Source organism: Mytilus edulis, chromosome 2 (assembly GCF_963676685.1).
Source record: "Mytilus edulis chromosome 2, xbMytEdul2.2, whole genome shotgun sequence".
Lineage (NCBI taxonomy): Eukaryota > Metazoa > Mollusca > Bivalvia > Mytilida > Mytilidae > Mytilus > Mytilus edulis.
Genome location: NC_092345.1, coordinates 16695251 through 16712863, shown reverse-complemented (window position 1 = coordinate 16712863; position 17613 = coordinate 16695251). Strand labels below are relative to the sequence as shown.

General features: G+C 30.5%; 2 protein-coding genes across 2 annotated transcripts in view; both read left to right on the top strand.

Annotated features, from left to right (window-relative positions):
* The window catches only part of LOC139511578 (uncharacterized), a 166378-nt gene that overhangs the window by 9340 nt on the left and 139425 nt on the right, over positions 1 to 17613 (top strand). The window lies entirely within an intron of this gene.
* LOC139511577 (neuroendocrine convertase 2-like) overlaps positions 1 to 17613 on the top strand; it is a 51021-nt gene that overhangs the window by 13824 nt on the left and 19584 nt on the right. The window contains exons 10-25 of the mRNA XM_071298421.1: positions 119 to 291; positions 2387 to 2516; positions 3164 to 3273; positions 3666 to 3769; positions 5537 to 5649; positions 6091 to 6208; positions 6794 to 7074; positions 8338 to 8421; positions 9928 to 10104; positions 12231 to 12269; positions 12547 to 12687; positions 13409 to 13453; positions 14257 to 14301; positions 14774 to 14812; positions 16349 to 16387; positions 17281 to 17319. Coding sequence (XP_071154522.1) covers positions 119 to 291; positions 2387 to 2516; positions 3164 to 3273; positions 3666 to 3769; positions 5537 to 5649; positions 6091 to 6208; positions 6794 to 7074; positions 8338 to 8421; positions 9928 to 10104; positions 12231 to 12269; positions 12547 to 12687; positions 13409 to 13453; positions 14257 to 14301; positions 14774 to 14812; positions 16349 to 16387; positions 17281 to 17319 — 1677 coding nt within the window. The remainder of the gene's footprint in view (positions 1 to 118; positions 292 to 2386; positions 2517 to 3163; positions 3274 to 3665; positions 3770 to 5536; positions 5650 to 6090; positions 6209 to 6793; positions 7075 to 8337; positions 8422 to 9927; positions 10105 to 12230; positions 12270 to 12546; positions 12688 to 13408; positions 13454 to 14256; positions 14302 to 14773; positions 14813 to 16348; positions 16388 to 17280; positions 17320 to 17613) is intronic.

Sequence of the window (17613 nt, the reverse complement as noted above, 5' to 3'; positions counted from 1 at the left end):
TGATTAGCTACAACTTTATATCAGTACATGTAATTTTCGTGGAATTTTGGTACTGGTATAGTTTATTATACCTAATTACCAAGTAGCTAATAATTTATGTTTTATTTATTTTTGATAGATGTAAGAATAGCATCAACTTCTGTTTTTGAGACATTCAATGCGAGTTTACTGACACATCAATCCGATGTTATAGATGTATACAGCTGTAGTTTTGCCAACTTCCATACTGGTACCAAAACATATCCGTTGACTGCAAATCAGGAAAAGGCTTTCCAAGAAGGAACAACTTATGTAATTATGTAGTAACCTTTCATTATCTATTGATTGCTATATATCACCATTCACTGTTTTCTGCAAAGTGATTTTTTAAGCAACATTAAATTAAGTAGACGAAACAAAACAGTGTGTTTATGTGAGAATAGAGTTTCGCTGTCATTAATTAAATTCACAGTCATTTTCTTTTTGATGAATCGCGGATTTTATTTCTTTTTATCAAACAGGTTAAGTTTTTACTTTATTTGTGTCACTCTTAGTGAATCTTCAAAATTAGAAAATAATACTAATATACATCTATAATTTGATGATATAAAAAAAATTAAAAAAATTGAAAACAAAACAACTGTTGTGTTTATTTTTTGGCTAATAATGGGGTATCATAATGCGTTATTTGAATATACTTCTAATCTAAAACTTGAATGAATTAAAGATTATATCGCAGATGTTAAGATAATTTTAGATGCACAACACGAATAAAGAACACACGTCAACATTTGTTTTATGAAAATAAACCATTCTCAAGCGTTAGGCGGTCTATGTATGCATTTTATCAAACCTTTTTGGGTCACACAACATACTTTGCACTATATAATTTGACAAATTTTATGAAAAAAGGGATCTTATAAAAATCACAAAAACTGAAGATTATCTTTCTTATTTATATAAAGGATTCCTTTTCTTTTAGAAAATTACAGACAAATACTATGCCAACTGTCGATACAAAGCTATTAACATAAACAAGCTAATTGCATAAACAAGGAATTGAAATACTATACCATTTGTTTCATAGTGCGGATCGAAATGAACATAATGCAAATCGATATGTTGGGTATGTCTCAAGACAAATTCAGGATATTATAAATCATGCTGTATCATTATTAATAGCGGTATTCGGTCATTTTAGACTTCCCAAAAGCGTTGAAAATACTTGCATATGATTTTATGCATTATATTTTGAAACGGTTTTAAATAACAGATCAGACTCTTAACCCTCAATATACATATATCTAAGAGGCATAAGACAGGAATGTCCGTACAGCTTTTTTGATAGCTGTTGAAATATCGGCCTCTAAAATTAGACAAAATTTTTATATTAAAGGATTAAAAAAATAAATCAAAAGTCCTATAGTAAAACAAAAAACACAATTAGCGCGTGTTAAACCTTATTATTCAAAAATAAAAGTTTAATATTGGATTGATAATAAATAATTAATATCACAAAAATACTGAACTTCGAGGAAAATTCAAACAGGAAAGTCCCTAACCAAATGGCAAAATCAAAATCTCAAAATCCTCAAACGAATGGACAGCAACTGTCATATTCCTGACTTGGTACAGGCATTGTTTAAATGATACATGAGGCAATTATTTAAAGTATCAGAATAGGAACCTTACATTTCTAAAATTTAGACTTCAACTTTAATTAAAAAAATTCTTAAAAAGAGATTGTGTATCAAAAACGGGCAGGTTGAATAATAAATCTCATATCATGTTTCCTGTTAAAGACATGCTTCTAGAAAAAAAGCCTATCATTTGGCGTTGCTCGTCGTCGTCTATCGTCCACACACTTATATACTTTTATCTTGTTTAACACACCTGGTTAGAGTTTTTCGGGTACTATGTATGGAAGATCCGAAGTAAACATTTGGTTCTGTTCGGGTGAAAATACTTTTTCATCTCCTCTGAAATCACGCAGCCTATTTTAACCAATCATTGCAAACTAGTATTTTTAAGAATCGCTACAGCTAGTTTTCGTCTTCCCGTCAGTAAACCACTTCCCACCAAAAATGCTCTTCATATGATGTTGAAATCATATATAAACATGTTGGAATCGCCATTATATATTTCCCTTTTGTAAATATTATAGTTAATTGTTCCTGTCTTATTTGGAGACCATCTACAAGCTATGTGTTACGTTTTATATATTTCTTTTCAACTAAAAGAATCTATACGAGATATGAAAGTTCCTTTTAGATTATATAAGATATGTTTAAGATTTATTGATTACAAATTGTTATATGTATTGTCATTTGAATGTTTATTATTTTCCTTTTTTCACATCAAGCTATTTTGGCGATTGTTATAAATGCTTTACTTTTTTTATAATCAGGGTAGGCAAGGTCGTGGTTCAGTGTATGTTTTTGCTACAGGAAATAGTGGTGGAAAGAGAACGAACCTTTTCCGTGATAGCTGTGCTTATGACAGATTAGTAACCAATAGATACGTTGTTTCAGTGGCAGGTACTCATTTATACATTTCTACATATATTGTTTCATCCATGTCATAGCTTTATAATATTCAAGATAAGTAAAAAAAAAGTAAAAAACAATTGGCTTGAAATAAGGGAGCAACCAATTTGATTTTTTGTTTTGGGTGGGGGAAACCTATGATGTAATATTTTGCTCTGCATTTTCTTTTTTGCAATCTCTGTCCTGCCTTTTTTATTAGTTTATCCTGCATTTTACATACGAAGGTGCTTATCCTGCCCTTATTATGAATAAAAAATGCAGTACTTTTTTAAATTTTCCTAGCTCCCCTCCCCTTCCAAATAACAATCAAATAGTAGCTTCCTTAGAGAGATAACATGCTACATCCGGTTCATATGATATACAACTTCACACTGAGTAAAAAGTATACAGTATGCCGGTAATTTTACATAACATAATACAAAATGGCTTCTTCCGGTTTACAAATTTTTTTTTTTTTGTGTTTTACAATGTCATACCAGTATACCTTCCAAATTAATGTTTAATACAAAATAAATTTGAAATGAACCATTTTTTTTAATTTATAGCAAAGGTTAAATGTCTAGAACGTTCTGTCTAAGTATTGATTTGAATTTAACGTATGTTTTGAAAACAGAAACTATGATATTTATATTTGGTAGGTATTCAGCACAATCTTAGAAAACTTCCTAACGGAGAAGCTTGCAGTGCTATGATGATTGCAGCTTTTACTACAAAACCAGGTGTAAAGAAAAATCGTGGAGCTAAAGTGGTTCGTATCTTTTAATCCCTTATACTGGTTGAATTATCGATGAACTAATAATTTGTATTGTATGACTCTCAGTATAGATACAAAGTTAAGGATAAATAAACTCTTGTTGGCTTTACATTGACTTTTACTATATAGGTACTTAACCTGGTGATAAAAACTTAAGCAACAGTTTACTTAAAATAAAACTGATGTCGCTCAAAATAGTCCTATTTTTTGAATGAAATGCTGTCTTCAAATGAAAATTGAAATTTCATCCACACTTTTTTTTATGTACATCGTTAGTTGTTAACAAAATAAATTTTGATTTAATAAACACGACTAACAAAGAACTTGCATATAAACATCAACATCTACCTGAGCAATTATATCTTTAAAGAAATTGTGTTTTTCAGATAACAACAACAGATATTGGCAACAAAACGACATTGCATTTTAACCAGAATTCCGCAGCAGCACCTATGGTATCCGGTGCAGTAGCTCTTGCTCTGAGTGCAAAGTAATTAGTCAATAACAAAAGGTCTATTCCATGTACAACGAGTACCACATTCACATCTTAAGCATTATAAATTAATATAGTTTTGATAATACAATAAGGCAAGAAGTTGTTTCACTGATAAATTCAATTTGAACTAAAACACACTTAAACAATTGATTTTAACAGTTCTTGAAAGACACAATAATGTATCATCTTTCATTATCTTAGGTATATACAATTTTCGAAGTATTCACTATAGAAAAAAAATACAGTTGAGAATTGAGAAAGCATTTGCGGGCTTTTGATTTAGATATGTAATCAGACTGGCAATTAGTTTTTACTTGTATGTATTAACATTGACATCAGGAATTTTCTGAAAACCTAATGAACAATATAGGTATTGACATACTGTGTATCGATTTTATAGGAACTATAGCACAATAGTTTGAAAACTAACATTTAAGATATTTTAAAAGGAACGATACATACATGGACCCTATTATATTATACTGAATGAATATCTCACTGTTGATACATTATTTTTAAGCTTGCATTTACTTTCACGATAGAAATTAATAAATCAAGGTTTCAAAAAAGAAGCTGAAATTATTCTGTCGATAATATTTACGGACGCCTACAAGAATTGTTTAAACGTTGGAAAATATCTGTTCCAGGCTCGACGACGGATATGCTCCGATGTAACGATGATAACACATTTGATATTAAATCAGCGTCCATTACATGAAACTAATTCTTACCAGTACAAGACGCTTGGTGTTAAGGCGTCCGTTATTAATACGTTAAACTCGTTCATGTGTCTATAATAAGGACTTCATTCACAGACAAGTGCTCTTTACACACTTAAAAAGTTCTATAATAGAGAATTGAGATTAAACGACTGAAAATGACACTGCACATGTTTAACGGTCAAAATAAAAATGTTTACCGATACTAAACTCACTGGCAACACGTTTTCGTGAGTGATGACTTAATATACCCGAATAAATGTACTACTCTGATCTGTTCCATCAATAATTATATCCTATTCCCGATTTAGTTAAATTGACAAGGTTCAAAATGCCCAGCAAGAGACGATCTAGAGCACATGAAAAACAGCAGTGTTACATTGATTAGTCTCTTAATGTATCGATTAGCAAGATTTGAACATCGTTAAAAAGCAAATTAACAAAAGTACTGAATTCTGATGACTATTCAACGGAAAGACCCTAATTATTAAATGACATAATCAAAAGCTTAAACAACTATCGTTTTAATCTGTAAATCGCCGTACCATTAATTTATCCGTCAATTTTATAAAAATCATTTTCAAAACATGATATGATGTATATACTTTTGATTTTGAATAACTGATGAAAAATTACCAAAGTATGATTAATGATTAGAACAAAATTCAACATTCAAAATACACCCAAACGGAAAAAAAATTTAACAGTCGTTCCTAATGATTTAATTCTAAATCCATTTTAAGTCGGAGTTATTCATTAAAAAACGTTAATGACAAAATTATGTTTTTGAGACGATAGACAAAACACTGGCAGACAATCAAAAACTTAATAGTTGAGGTATATTCTTATTTATACTGGATTTGTGTTTAAAACCCTGAATCATTACAATTCGAATTCAAGATAAAGCAAATTTAGATAAATAAACAAACCAACGAAAATCAATAACAAATATAAAACCAGACCCATTAATATACTTCTGCCTTGTCATAATTATTTACATCCGGATTCATATTTGATTTTGATGGATTATATTTTTTTACAGTCCATTTTTAACGTATCGGGACATTATGCATTTGCTGGTAAACACTGCAAGTGGTGATCTCCTAAACAATAAAAACAAAAAGAAGTTTATTACAAATGCTGCTGGATTTAAAGGTAAGTATTAAGAAAATGAAAATAGTTGATACACATAATGGATCAAAAATAAAAAAAAAAAGAATTATAAGAACATTTCATTTTATAACCAATATATTTGTGCCATTTTTACAAGTGTTTTTAACATGTGGAGCAGGATCTGCTTACCCTTCCGGAGCACCTGAAATAATTCCCAGTTATGATTGATTTTGTGTTGCTAAGACTTATTTTTCTATTTTGTGTTTTATGAACTATTGTTTGTTTGTTTGTCTTTTTTTTTTTAGCCATTGTGTTGTCAGTTTTTTTTTCGATTTATGAGTTTGAATGTCCCTCTGGTATATTTGTCCGTCATTTGCAACGTAAAACATTTGAACAACAATTATTGATCAATAACAAAAATGTTACGGGCATAAGCAAGTTGAAAGTTTTTAACATTAATTTCGACTGAAATTTCTAATTCAGTATCATCATACTTCGGATTTGGATTACTTGATATTGGCGCCCTTGTTGAAAGAAGTAAAAGCTGGGAACTAGTTCCTGACAGACAAAGTTGTCATTCAACAGAAATTGTTGACAATCCGTAAGTTACAGTATACATATTTAAAATATATACAGTAATATCATTCAGAAAAGAACAGCAATGCAATGGCAACACATTTGTCACCTTGTGTATAGACATATACCATTAACAAACTTCCGAATAACATTAAAGATAAGCTTAAGCCATATAACAGGTATTAAAAATGAACAACAATACCACCGAGAACAAAAACTTTAATAAAAGTAATAATTGTTGTTGGAAAATTACGATCACATTTTATTATTATAAACTACACATAAGGAAAGCATGACATTTTATTTTCTCTTTAATACCCGTATTGCGTTGTATGAGTTTTATGTTATATTATAAATGACATATGTTTATCTGGTTAAATTGCCTAAAATTGAATGCACGTTTTTTTTAATCAACAACGTTCTCTGACTAAAAGTCTGGTATATGTTTTTTAATCATTTTACTAGTTCAAAACAATAAAGCTTCAGTTACTTTTATGTAAATGTGTATAGGTGTTATTTATTGTGAAACATTCGAACAGAAAGTAAATATACATAAAATGTATTTCAATTTGATGCAAATAGTGATCAATAGTTTTTTTTTCTCTTTTAGAATGGGCGACGGCTACAAATATCTAGTGCTTAAGGTCAGTGGATGCAATGTTACTTATGTAGAACATGTTGAAGTATCATTAATTGTCAACCATCAATATGCAGGGCAAATACAGTGGAGTCTGATATCGCCGTATAAAACAAAGTCTACAATCATTCCCGGCAGAATTCTCGATCAGACGACAACAATGAAATTAACAGTTTTAACCGTTCAAATGTGGGGAGAAAATTCCAAAGGATATTGGAAATTGGAACCCAAACCTGCGTTTCGTGAATCTTTGGGTAATTTTTATTTGAATTACAATATGTTATAAATGTTTCGTATGAAAATTCCATATTTTCAACTAATTTTAATACAAACGTATTCATTCATAGCCATAAATCGAAAACATAATTATTTTCCACAGTTATTATGGTAATCAAATGATAATAGTTTACAAAATAAGCAAATTTATTCAAAACGCCAAAACCCCAAAAAATCACAAAAATTATTTAATTCATACAATGTATAAACGACACGTAGGCTTCCCCGATGAATTGTGTATGGATGGTGACACATCCACGTCGCATATATTCGATCAAGGAGGAAAAGGTCATGTTTCACACTGTCAGGCTAAATGAATGAATTTGTTTAAAATTGTATTATAATGATCAAATCAAAATGATAATGTCTGTAAATATTTCTTACGAAATTCAAACAATACATTGTGTTTTAAGGAAGACTTAAAGTATCAGATATAAACTTGGCGGTTTCTGTCGTGTTTTAAGAAATTTCACTAGGACATCGCCCAGCATAGAAAGATCCGAAACAAACCCCACCATTGATGTAGTCATCTGGAAATCAGATGTCCCCAGATATACCTTTATGTTTAGATATGTTATTTGTCATAAACATGATAAAAGACACGAATGGATAATCATCCTAAAAATGACAAATTTGGTTCTCCGACCTAGACGTGTTATATTATACTACAAACAATTTTAGACTTTCATGACTTTGAACAACACTGATTCTAAGCAAATTTTTGGCAAATGTTTAAATACTATAATTTAGAAAAAAGTGTAACAAATATATTTTGATATATTTGTGTATAAAGCGAATTTCCAATAAATTTGTATTTCGTTTACCCTTGTCTTCTTCTACGTTTAATTTTGAGCAGACACTTACTTCTTGTTGTCTTCGAAACAATTGAAATTTATAACAAAGTCATTGATTAGCATGTTGGCAAGCTGAAAAAATATCTCTAAATTGAAGAAAAAAACCAAACAAATAAAAGCCATGCACCGTTTTCTTTATGGAGTTAATAATGATTAAAACAACCGAAACCTAAGATTTATGAAGAGCAAAACGACATACGCTTTTAATATTGAATGTCTTATTTTCTCATGTTATCAACTTAAGGCTCACAGAATAGGATGGTTTTCCTAAACATCATTTCCTCTAGTGCCTTTGAAATAATAGATACAGAGTACTGTTTTTCTGATAAAAAGTATATTTTTCTTATGTTCATTCAATTCAAATTAAAATTACCTTTAACATTTTAGGTAAAGGTACTGTAAAATCAGCACGACTTTTGATTCATGGATATAGCAGTGAAAAAACCTCAACATTACCTCCTGCCCTCCAAGGTAAGAGAAAAAGACAGTTATTTTTTTTTAATCGCCAGGGAAAATTCATCTCATGATATGTACATAGACAAAACGTCGGTATTTAGGAAAAAACTATCACAAGTGGAACGTACAAAAGAACAATATGATAAAATCTAATGTTTTCGCATTTTAGCTTATTGTTTTTAGTTGCAAGTAAAAACAAGTATCGGTTGTATATGTATTACATATTTTGGAATACTGAAATGATGCATTTGAGTATAACAGTATATACAATGGCAAGAATTGCCCACACATCATTTCGAAAAAGCATAATCAAGTAATGAAAATTCAACGTATGTTCCACAGAAATTAAGTAAGAAAACTCAACTTATTTGTTTAAAAGATCAGCATAACAGGTGATCAGCCCAAGGTTAGAAGTTTCATAATCGGATTCATTGTGTTGAATTCAAACGATAATGGTTGATGCGAGGTTTTGAAGGACACCTACTCATATCAGTTTGAACAACTTTTCTTTATCAAATATCGTGGTCAGTTCACATTAAGTGTTTTTATAGAATAGAGTATAATCGGGTTAAGGTTGAAAATAAAAAGCAGCTACCGTCAGGATTAATACAGCCTTGTAGACGAAAAATCCATAAGAACGCACATGTTTTAGAAAAAAGATAAAATTGTGCAATCCTATTATTAGAAAAGCTTAGTTACTAGCAACTAAAGTCATAAAATAACTTTCCAAATCGACGTCCAATAGTTATTTGTCTTACTAATTACGTCTGATTTATGGACTTGCAGTGAAAACACATTTTTCTTTAAGGACTGGTTGATTTAAAACTCAAAAGTTGTTGAAAAATAGAAGACCAAACCATAGTACATTTCCACAATTAGAAGAACGTTGTTATTCTTTCTATTGTTTGGTTCTGTTAAAATCGTTTACGATTATCTTTGTATTTAGTTTGTTGTCTCATTGTGGTGCAATGTGAACCCACATTTATTTGTATGTATAAAATGCTAAACATATAACAGTTATATGATATCGGTTATAGACATATAGTTACCTAAAAAATTATAACCGTGTTGTCTATTACATGAAATTTGTTTAAGAAATAGAAAAGTCCAAAGCAATTGACGTCGAATCAGAATTTTAAAATCAAGAGTGTTGTCTTTTTATATTTATATTGATACCAAATTTAGAAGACGGATGTTTCTATAAACAACTTCACAAAAAGGCAAAATGATAAAGACAATATGAACAAAGATCAATCTAAAAAATAAATAATTTAATGAAATATGTTGCATTGAAATCAAGATGAAAGAAGGCATACATCAATCAGAAGTCGATGAGAGGGTTAACATATAAGAAGAACGTGACATCAGGTTTGGACGTCGATTTGAGGATCGGACGCTCATTAGAGACCGGACGTCGATCTGAGTCTAACATATATACATTTTTGAAAAGACATTTTAATTATGTTGACACCGTTTTCTAAAACAAAGATAAAAATGTGAAGTTGTCGTTTTCTGTTTTAGTTCCCATAAATTGGACAGGATGGTCCGAATGGTCAGAGTGCACGGATTCATGTGGACCAGAAAATAAAACCCGAACTAGAAGATGCAACGACCGCAAAAATTCAAGATATTGTATAGGAAATAATTTCATGACAGTTTCATGCGACAATAATGAATGTCTAGAATATATACCACATGGTAAGTTAAGGTTATCATACTGGCTCGTAATTCAGGAAAGAAACAATTAAATGACGAAGGCTACGGGTCACCGTTTGTTACAAAAACTATATCAATATATATCTAATATATGACTTTTTTTTGTGTTAAAAGCTCAACCAAATACAAAATTTAACTTATACTGAGTTTGTGAACATTGATCGTCAAATGTGGAATTAATATCAAACGAAAATTTAAAGTAAATCATGCAATATTTTTTTTTACACGCTCATATTTTAATTGTTATTATAAAAAAGTCTACAATGTTCCGGGAAATTTTAGTTGTAAGTCAAGACAGTAAATTCATTCGTTAATAAAACAACTGTTTAAAGATCAGCGTAAATCTTCATGATTACATATATAAATATCTTTCAGGAAAGTCGTTCACATTGTTAAAAACGGTGCCTTTCTTTTTCCTTTTCGATCCGGAGAACACTTGTTCTATTATCTATAGATCAATGAGGTAGTCAATTTGTCTCGAACAATGCATCCATTGGGTTAAGTTTTTAACTCTTTATCAGAAAATAACAGTCAATTGACAACGGTATCTGTATAGAATAACGGTAACGAAGCTGAAGAAAATTATGTGACTCTTATTAAAAAAAAAACATCATTCTTTTTTGGAGGACAAATACACAGTTCCAGAAGCACTGATGTTGTAAAAAGTTATCAAGGGTACATGTACCAGAATTATAATTTAATACGCCAGACACGCGTTTCGTCTACAGAAGACTCATCAGTGACGCTCAGATCACTATAGTTATTAAGCCAAACTAGTATAAAGTTGAAGAGTAATAAGGACCAAAAATTACAAATTTGCGCCGAATACGGCTTAGGTAATCTATTCCTGAAATAAGAAAATCCTTAGTATTTCCAAAAATTAATACTTTTGTTATCAGGAAATTTATAAAATGGCCGCACAATTGATATTCATGTCAACAACGAAGTGTTGCAAACAATAGGTAAAAGTATAGACAACACATTGCCATTTTATTTTCTTCCTGATGTTATTTGGCTGGACATTTAGACATTATGCAAATGTACAAACTTATAGTAATGTGGTTACATAGGGTAATTTTGACACATGGTTTGAACTGCGTCGAAAGAGGTCTTCTATACTTCAGTTCTGTCCTTAGAATTTGCCGGTATCAGTTCTCAATTTTTAGGAAGCACTTTACAAAATTGATTTAAGGTGGAATTGCTGAATCTGTTGTAAGGGGCAAGGGTAAAAATATGATCTAGGGTACAACATTTCAACAGTATTCTTAATTCAGAGCAGTTAGAACTGTTTGGATAAAGTCTTTGGTAAAACTTTCAAAACTGGTCAGAAATGTCCAAAACGGCAATAGTTTAGAACAATCAAACCTCACTAGCGTAGAAACTTTTCTTAAGGTATCACATTGTTTAATACAGATATACTGGTTGTTCATTGCATATTTTGTAAGCGAGGGGTTTGGCTAATCACAAAAACCAAGTTCACACCACCATTTTTTTTAAAGAGTCCTGTACCAAGTCTGGAAAATGGCTATTATTAACTTATAGTTCATTTCTGTGTGTGTGATGCATTTCAGTTCTCCTCTCATATTTGATGTGTTTCCCTCAGTTTAAGTTTATAACCCGGATTATTTCTTCTCAATCAATTTATGAATTTTGATCAGCGGTATACTACTGCTGCCTGTATTTAAGATCTTTGCCGATAAAAATTTATTGCATATATTTTTTTGTCGTCTCTCTGTCTTCAAAAACTAATCTCATCACAAAAGTGACCTGACAACAAGACTTATCAGCTCAGTAGTCAGTGCTTCGGTACTGACATGATTAAAGAAACTTTACTAAAATTGTCCGTTTATAAATTTTGAAATTATTATGAAACTAAGGTTTCAACTCCCTCAGGCAAAGTTGGCTTTAGATGAATTTGGCTATTTATTTTAAGTATTTTTAACATATAGCTCTTCAACGGTTTTCGGTACTTATACATCTTCGGATTTCAAATGTTTGGCTTTGAGCGTTCCTGATGAAGGTAAATCCAGAAAAGCGCTTCGGACGCAATAAATTATTAAACGTGTTGTTTTATATTTTTCTTAAACATTTTAAACATTTTTCCACAGTTGATGTGACACCAGATAACGCAACTTCGTCAGAATCAGGTATGTACTCACTAAAAATTAATGCATTTTAGTTATATTTCATTTTCTTATTTGCATAAAGGTTAAAGTTTGAATTTTAAATTATTATACTGTGTCATGTTGTTTTCCGTATTACGACTTAATTCTTGTATTAAAATGTTTACCTAAAAATCGAAAAAGTTCACACCACATACAACTCATCCTACAATTACGTAAACTGATTTTGCTGATATATGGGAATGCTAGTTTCGTTGAAAATGTTGACATGGTGTATAGCATTAATTTTGTATATTTTCAGGGAGTAGAACTGACGAATGTCAATCTTCGTCTCATCTAACAAGTAGATGTGTTGAACAGTGTTCTCATGACAGAGATTGTTCTGTTAGACAAAAATGTTGTTACAATGGATGTGGACATACATGTGAAATGTCTAGAGAATGTAAGTACCAGGGAAATATAAACTGCACATAGTAGCAGCACACGCGTACTATTATACACAGTGGTTGAGTTAAACAGCCTTACTTTTAGGTACTAAATATATGCAAATAGATATGAATATCATTAAAAAGTAAAATCACAAAAAACTCAAAACCGAGAAAAATTCAAAACGGAAAGTCCCTAATCAAATGGCAAAATTAAATGATAAAACACATCAAACGAATTGACAACAACTGTCATATTCCTGACATGGTACAGGCATTTTAAAATGTAGAAAATGGTGGATTGAACCTGATTTTATAGCGCTACACCTCTCACTTGTAAGGTAGTGCCATTTGTAAACAATATGATTTCATGTAGATGCCTAAGGAGAAGGCTTAATTTTTTTTAAACGTCATACTGAACTATAGAAAGTCACCGACCAATTATCGACCTTCAGACAGAACAGAAAGTACAGATGATTAGCTTCCGAATGATATATACTGTAGCTGTATGTTAAACGGATGCATGAATGTCGTTAAAAAGAGCAGTTTTTTGAAAAATGACTTTCGTCTTTAGTTAGTTTCAATTTTCATTTTACTAATTGTGATTGCAGAGTTTGGAGTTAAGTGTACTAAATTAAAGTCTAAATGCGTATATGAATCTGATTTTTGTTTCAATCTCAAATACAATTGTGTTTATTATATTAATAATTGTATTTATTTAAAATCTATAATTTCTAGCCATAGAACCAACACTACGAACAGCCATAACAACGCCTAAACAAGGTAAACATTTTATACATATTTTACAATGAATAAAACATTTGCTTCTGTGAAAACTTCAATGATGGCCCAACACAACATAAGAACTATCTGGCAAAATCGGAAAAGGTTTAATTGATAAGTTCAGTTTAAAAAAGGCAATGTTTTTTTTCAGCAAATGAAAATGAAAATTTTGAACTACTCACAAACTGTTCTACCATGCTGTTATTTACCAAGAATATTTCATTTTGATCTTGGTTTAACGTTAATGTCACCGTACGAATTATCGACCTTCAGACAGAACAAAAAGTACAGATGATTAGCTTCCGTATGATATATACTGAAACCGTATGTAAAACGGATGCATTAAGTATAAAAGAGAAGATGTGGTATGATTGCCAATGGGACAACTGTCCACAAGAGACCAAAATGACACAGACATTACAAATTATAGGTCACCGTACGGCCTTCAACAATGAGCAAAGCCCATACCGCATAGTCAGCTATAAAAGGCCCCGATAAAACAATTCAAACGAGAAAATTAACGGCCTTATTTATATAAAAGAAAATGAACGAAAAACATATATGGAACACATAAACAAACGACAACCACTGAATTACAGGTTCCTGACATGGGACAGGCACATACATAAATAATTAAGGTCGTTCAAAAAAGGCATTTTGCGAAAGTTAGATTGCAGAGTTTGCCGTTAAGTGTACTGAATTAAAGTCGATCTGCGTATATGAATCTTACTTTTGTTTCAATTCCTCTGCAATTATGTTTATTATATCAATAATTATATTTATTTAAAATCTATAATTTCTAGTCAGAGAACCGACACTACGAACAGTCATAAATACACCTAAAACAGGTAAACATTTCATACATATTTCACTCTTAAGTAAAACCTGTGCTTCGGTGAAAACTTTTTCTATGATCGAATGATGTTATGCTTTGCATAGTAATATTACCGTTTTGAATGATGACGTTATAACCTTTACCAGCATTAATTTATAGACAGGATCTTATACAATAGAAAACATTGTTATACTCAATTAATTCAAGTCCTTAAAAAGAAGTTTATCATGAAATTCATCAAATCACTGTTGGTTTCAAATGAAAACGAGAGTAAACAAATACTCAAGTTCTGTAGTTAATTTAATGTTATATCTATCAATGTAAGAATGATTCAAATTTGTGTGAGTGTGTTTTATTTATTTTAATTATCAATAATTTGTAATCAGTATAATCTTCCTGTATTTCGAAATGTGAATGATATCATTGTGAAAAATACATTCTAGTTGTGTTGTGATTTTAATGTTATATCTAACATCATTTTGTAGATCGAACAACACAATCAGTCAGAACTTCGCCTAAGCAAGGTATTTTATTAAAATTTTCAGCTATGTTTCTGTTAAAACTGTACATATATCCAAATAATGCAGTGCTTGTGATTTAAATATCTAATTTAGGAAATAGCGACTACATAATTTTTCGAAAAAGAAAACGTTACATACAAGTTTTTATACTACAGAAAAAAATTCTGATTTATGACTGAAACTCCTTTTTTGTTATTGTTCCACTTAACCCGCAAATTTTTATTCTTTATATACCAATATTGTGAAAACAGAATATAAAATTACGGAAAACCACACATGCAGCTATATCTTACCAACACTTATATATGGGGATTTGAAAACGAGTGTCTTGATCGACCCTCACCTTCCCATTATCTCTTGTCTTCATATAAATACCAGGAAGGATACATGTAAAAAAAAAAACTGCCAAAACTGTATCAAATCCGGAAAGAAATATCATAAATATTAGTAAAGCTGTTGAAATTTTTTTTTTTTAATTAATAAATAAAGAACAACAGTACGGTGTTTCTATAAGATATATTCATTTAAAGAAAACAAATATCCGCTATATATACCAGAAACAAGTCATTTTGGTAACAATTCGGAATGTTCATTTCTATGAATTTTAAAGTGAATTGCTCAGTGCAAATTACCGACAACTGGACAAAAATGTCAGATAATAGTTGTCGAAAAATATATACATCTGCCTACTCTACCGGATCATCTGTGATCATCCTCGTTATTTTGTTGGATTTTGGTTACTCTATCTTTCGTTTTCTATGTTATGGTGTGTGTCCGTTTTTCCTTTTGTCGTTTTTCGTTCTATTACGTCATTAACGTGAAATAGAATGGTATATCGTTGTTTGTCCGTTCATCGCCAACAGATTAGAAAACACCTCAAGAACGCTTGAACCAATTTCATGAAACTTTGGTAAAATGTAGATATGTACTCACGGAAGCCCTGTTTCGATTTTAAGATTCATCCTTTCTGAGAATTATTCAATATAAAGGAGGGATTTTTGTCGTTTCCGGACATACATCAAACATTTTTTTAGCAGTATTCATGACATTTTGGCAGGTTTATTTCTATAAATGAGTTCCTTTCTACTGTGTATCATTTTCTGAAATGATTTTAATGAGTTTTGGAACTTTGTCCGTTGAAAAAAAGACGTGCGTAAAATGCACTCATGGCGTAGATATTCATTTTTCAGAGCATTGTAATTATGTTGTTGCCGTTTGCGTTTGATTATTCCTTCGGTATTTTGCCTCTTTGATTGGTTGCTCTGTACATGAAACATCTGAAAATGTATGAAACGTTCCTGACTAAGTTTCATAACGGTTATGTCAATAAAAATCTGTACCTTATAAGTTATTTTCTTAACATCGTACAAAACTAATAGTTGGAATATATCTTTGTTATATTGTGGTGCATTCAAAAAATCTATAATAAACTATTTGCAATATATTGATATAGGCAATCTTGAAACGATTAAATAAACAAGTAAGTTCAGTGGTTATTTAAAAGATTTATATTATTAATGCAATTATATTTTTTTTTAGTTCAAACACCCCAAACAGCCAGAACTACGCCTGAGCAAGGTAAACATTCAAAATATATTTTACCATTGAGTAAACTTTTTGTTTCAGGGTATGTGAATGTAGAATGGAATGATGTTATTTTTCTAAAAGTATTTTATTTGTCTTTCTTTTTGCCAATGTCACTTTAATATTTTTCTACCAGCTAGATGTAATACACATAATTTAATCACTATAAAACTAATTTTTATCTGAACTAGTTTTTTTTATCTGAACATCTATACCAAATTAAACAATATACTAGCCCTATTAATCATTTTCAGTCAATCCAGCTGTGGTTTTTTGGAATTACTATAAATTGACACTTGTTCGTACTATGAACATAAAAATTATTTCCCTTCTCCTTGAATAATGTTCCTGAAGCTGTACATAGGGAACACGAACTTTTATCGCGCACCAATTGTATAGTTTTGTTGTTTATATTCACCCCACATTTACCATGTTTTAGATTAGTTTTATTTACATGCAAGACATTTCTTGGTATTCCTACACGAAAACTATTTAGACAGAAGATAAAGTATACTTTACAACAAATATTTTTTTAACCTGTGTATTATATGAGGTAATATGTTTTTCAAATTTGATGTTTTACTAAAATTATGTAACACAATTTTTTTATTGTAAGAAAAAATATTTTCGTGAAATGAAGAAAACTTATATGTTTGAGGATATTTGATTTCATTGGTATGCCAATCTCTGCATTTGTATGTCTGCATGCAGAAGCCTACATGCAGTTTGCAATTCACTCATTTGAAGTTCGGTTCACCTGTTCCCACGAAACCTTTAAAGAATTGGTAGCCAACGACTCATAAAGAATTCAAAGTATAAAATTATGAAAAATTGAACTTATTTTTTGTCGTTTCTTAAATGATTTATCTAATTATCATTTTTTGTAGATCAAACAACACAAACCATTAGAATTACGACTCGGCAAGGTATACAATTTAGAATGAAATTCAAAACAGTGTGGCTGTGGCCATTGATTGACACATTAAATTCATCCATTCACTGGGACAATTTACGTGAACGTTTGTCTGCAACGACCACTATTCACGAGGTACCTACGATAGACATTTAAACTGTGGGGTCACAAAAGGTTTCTTAACGCCTTTAATTATAAAATAATTCGAAAATTAATCAGGAATAACCCTTATGTTTTGATTTATATAATTGGTATAAATCAAAACATCGTGTTATTTCTGATTATTTTTTTGAATTACTTTATTAAG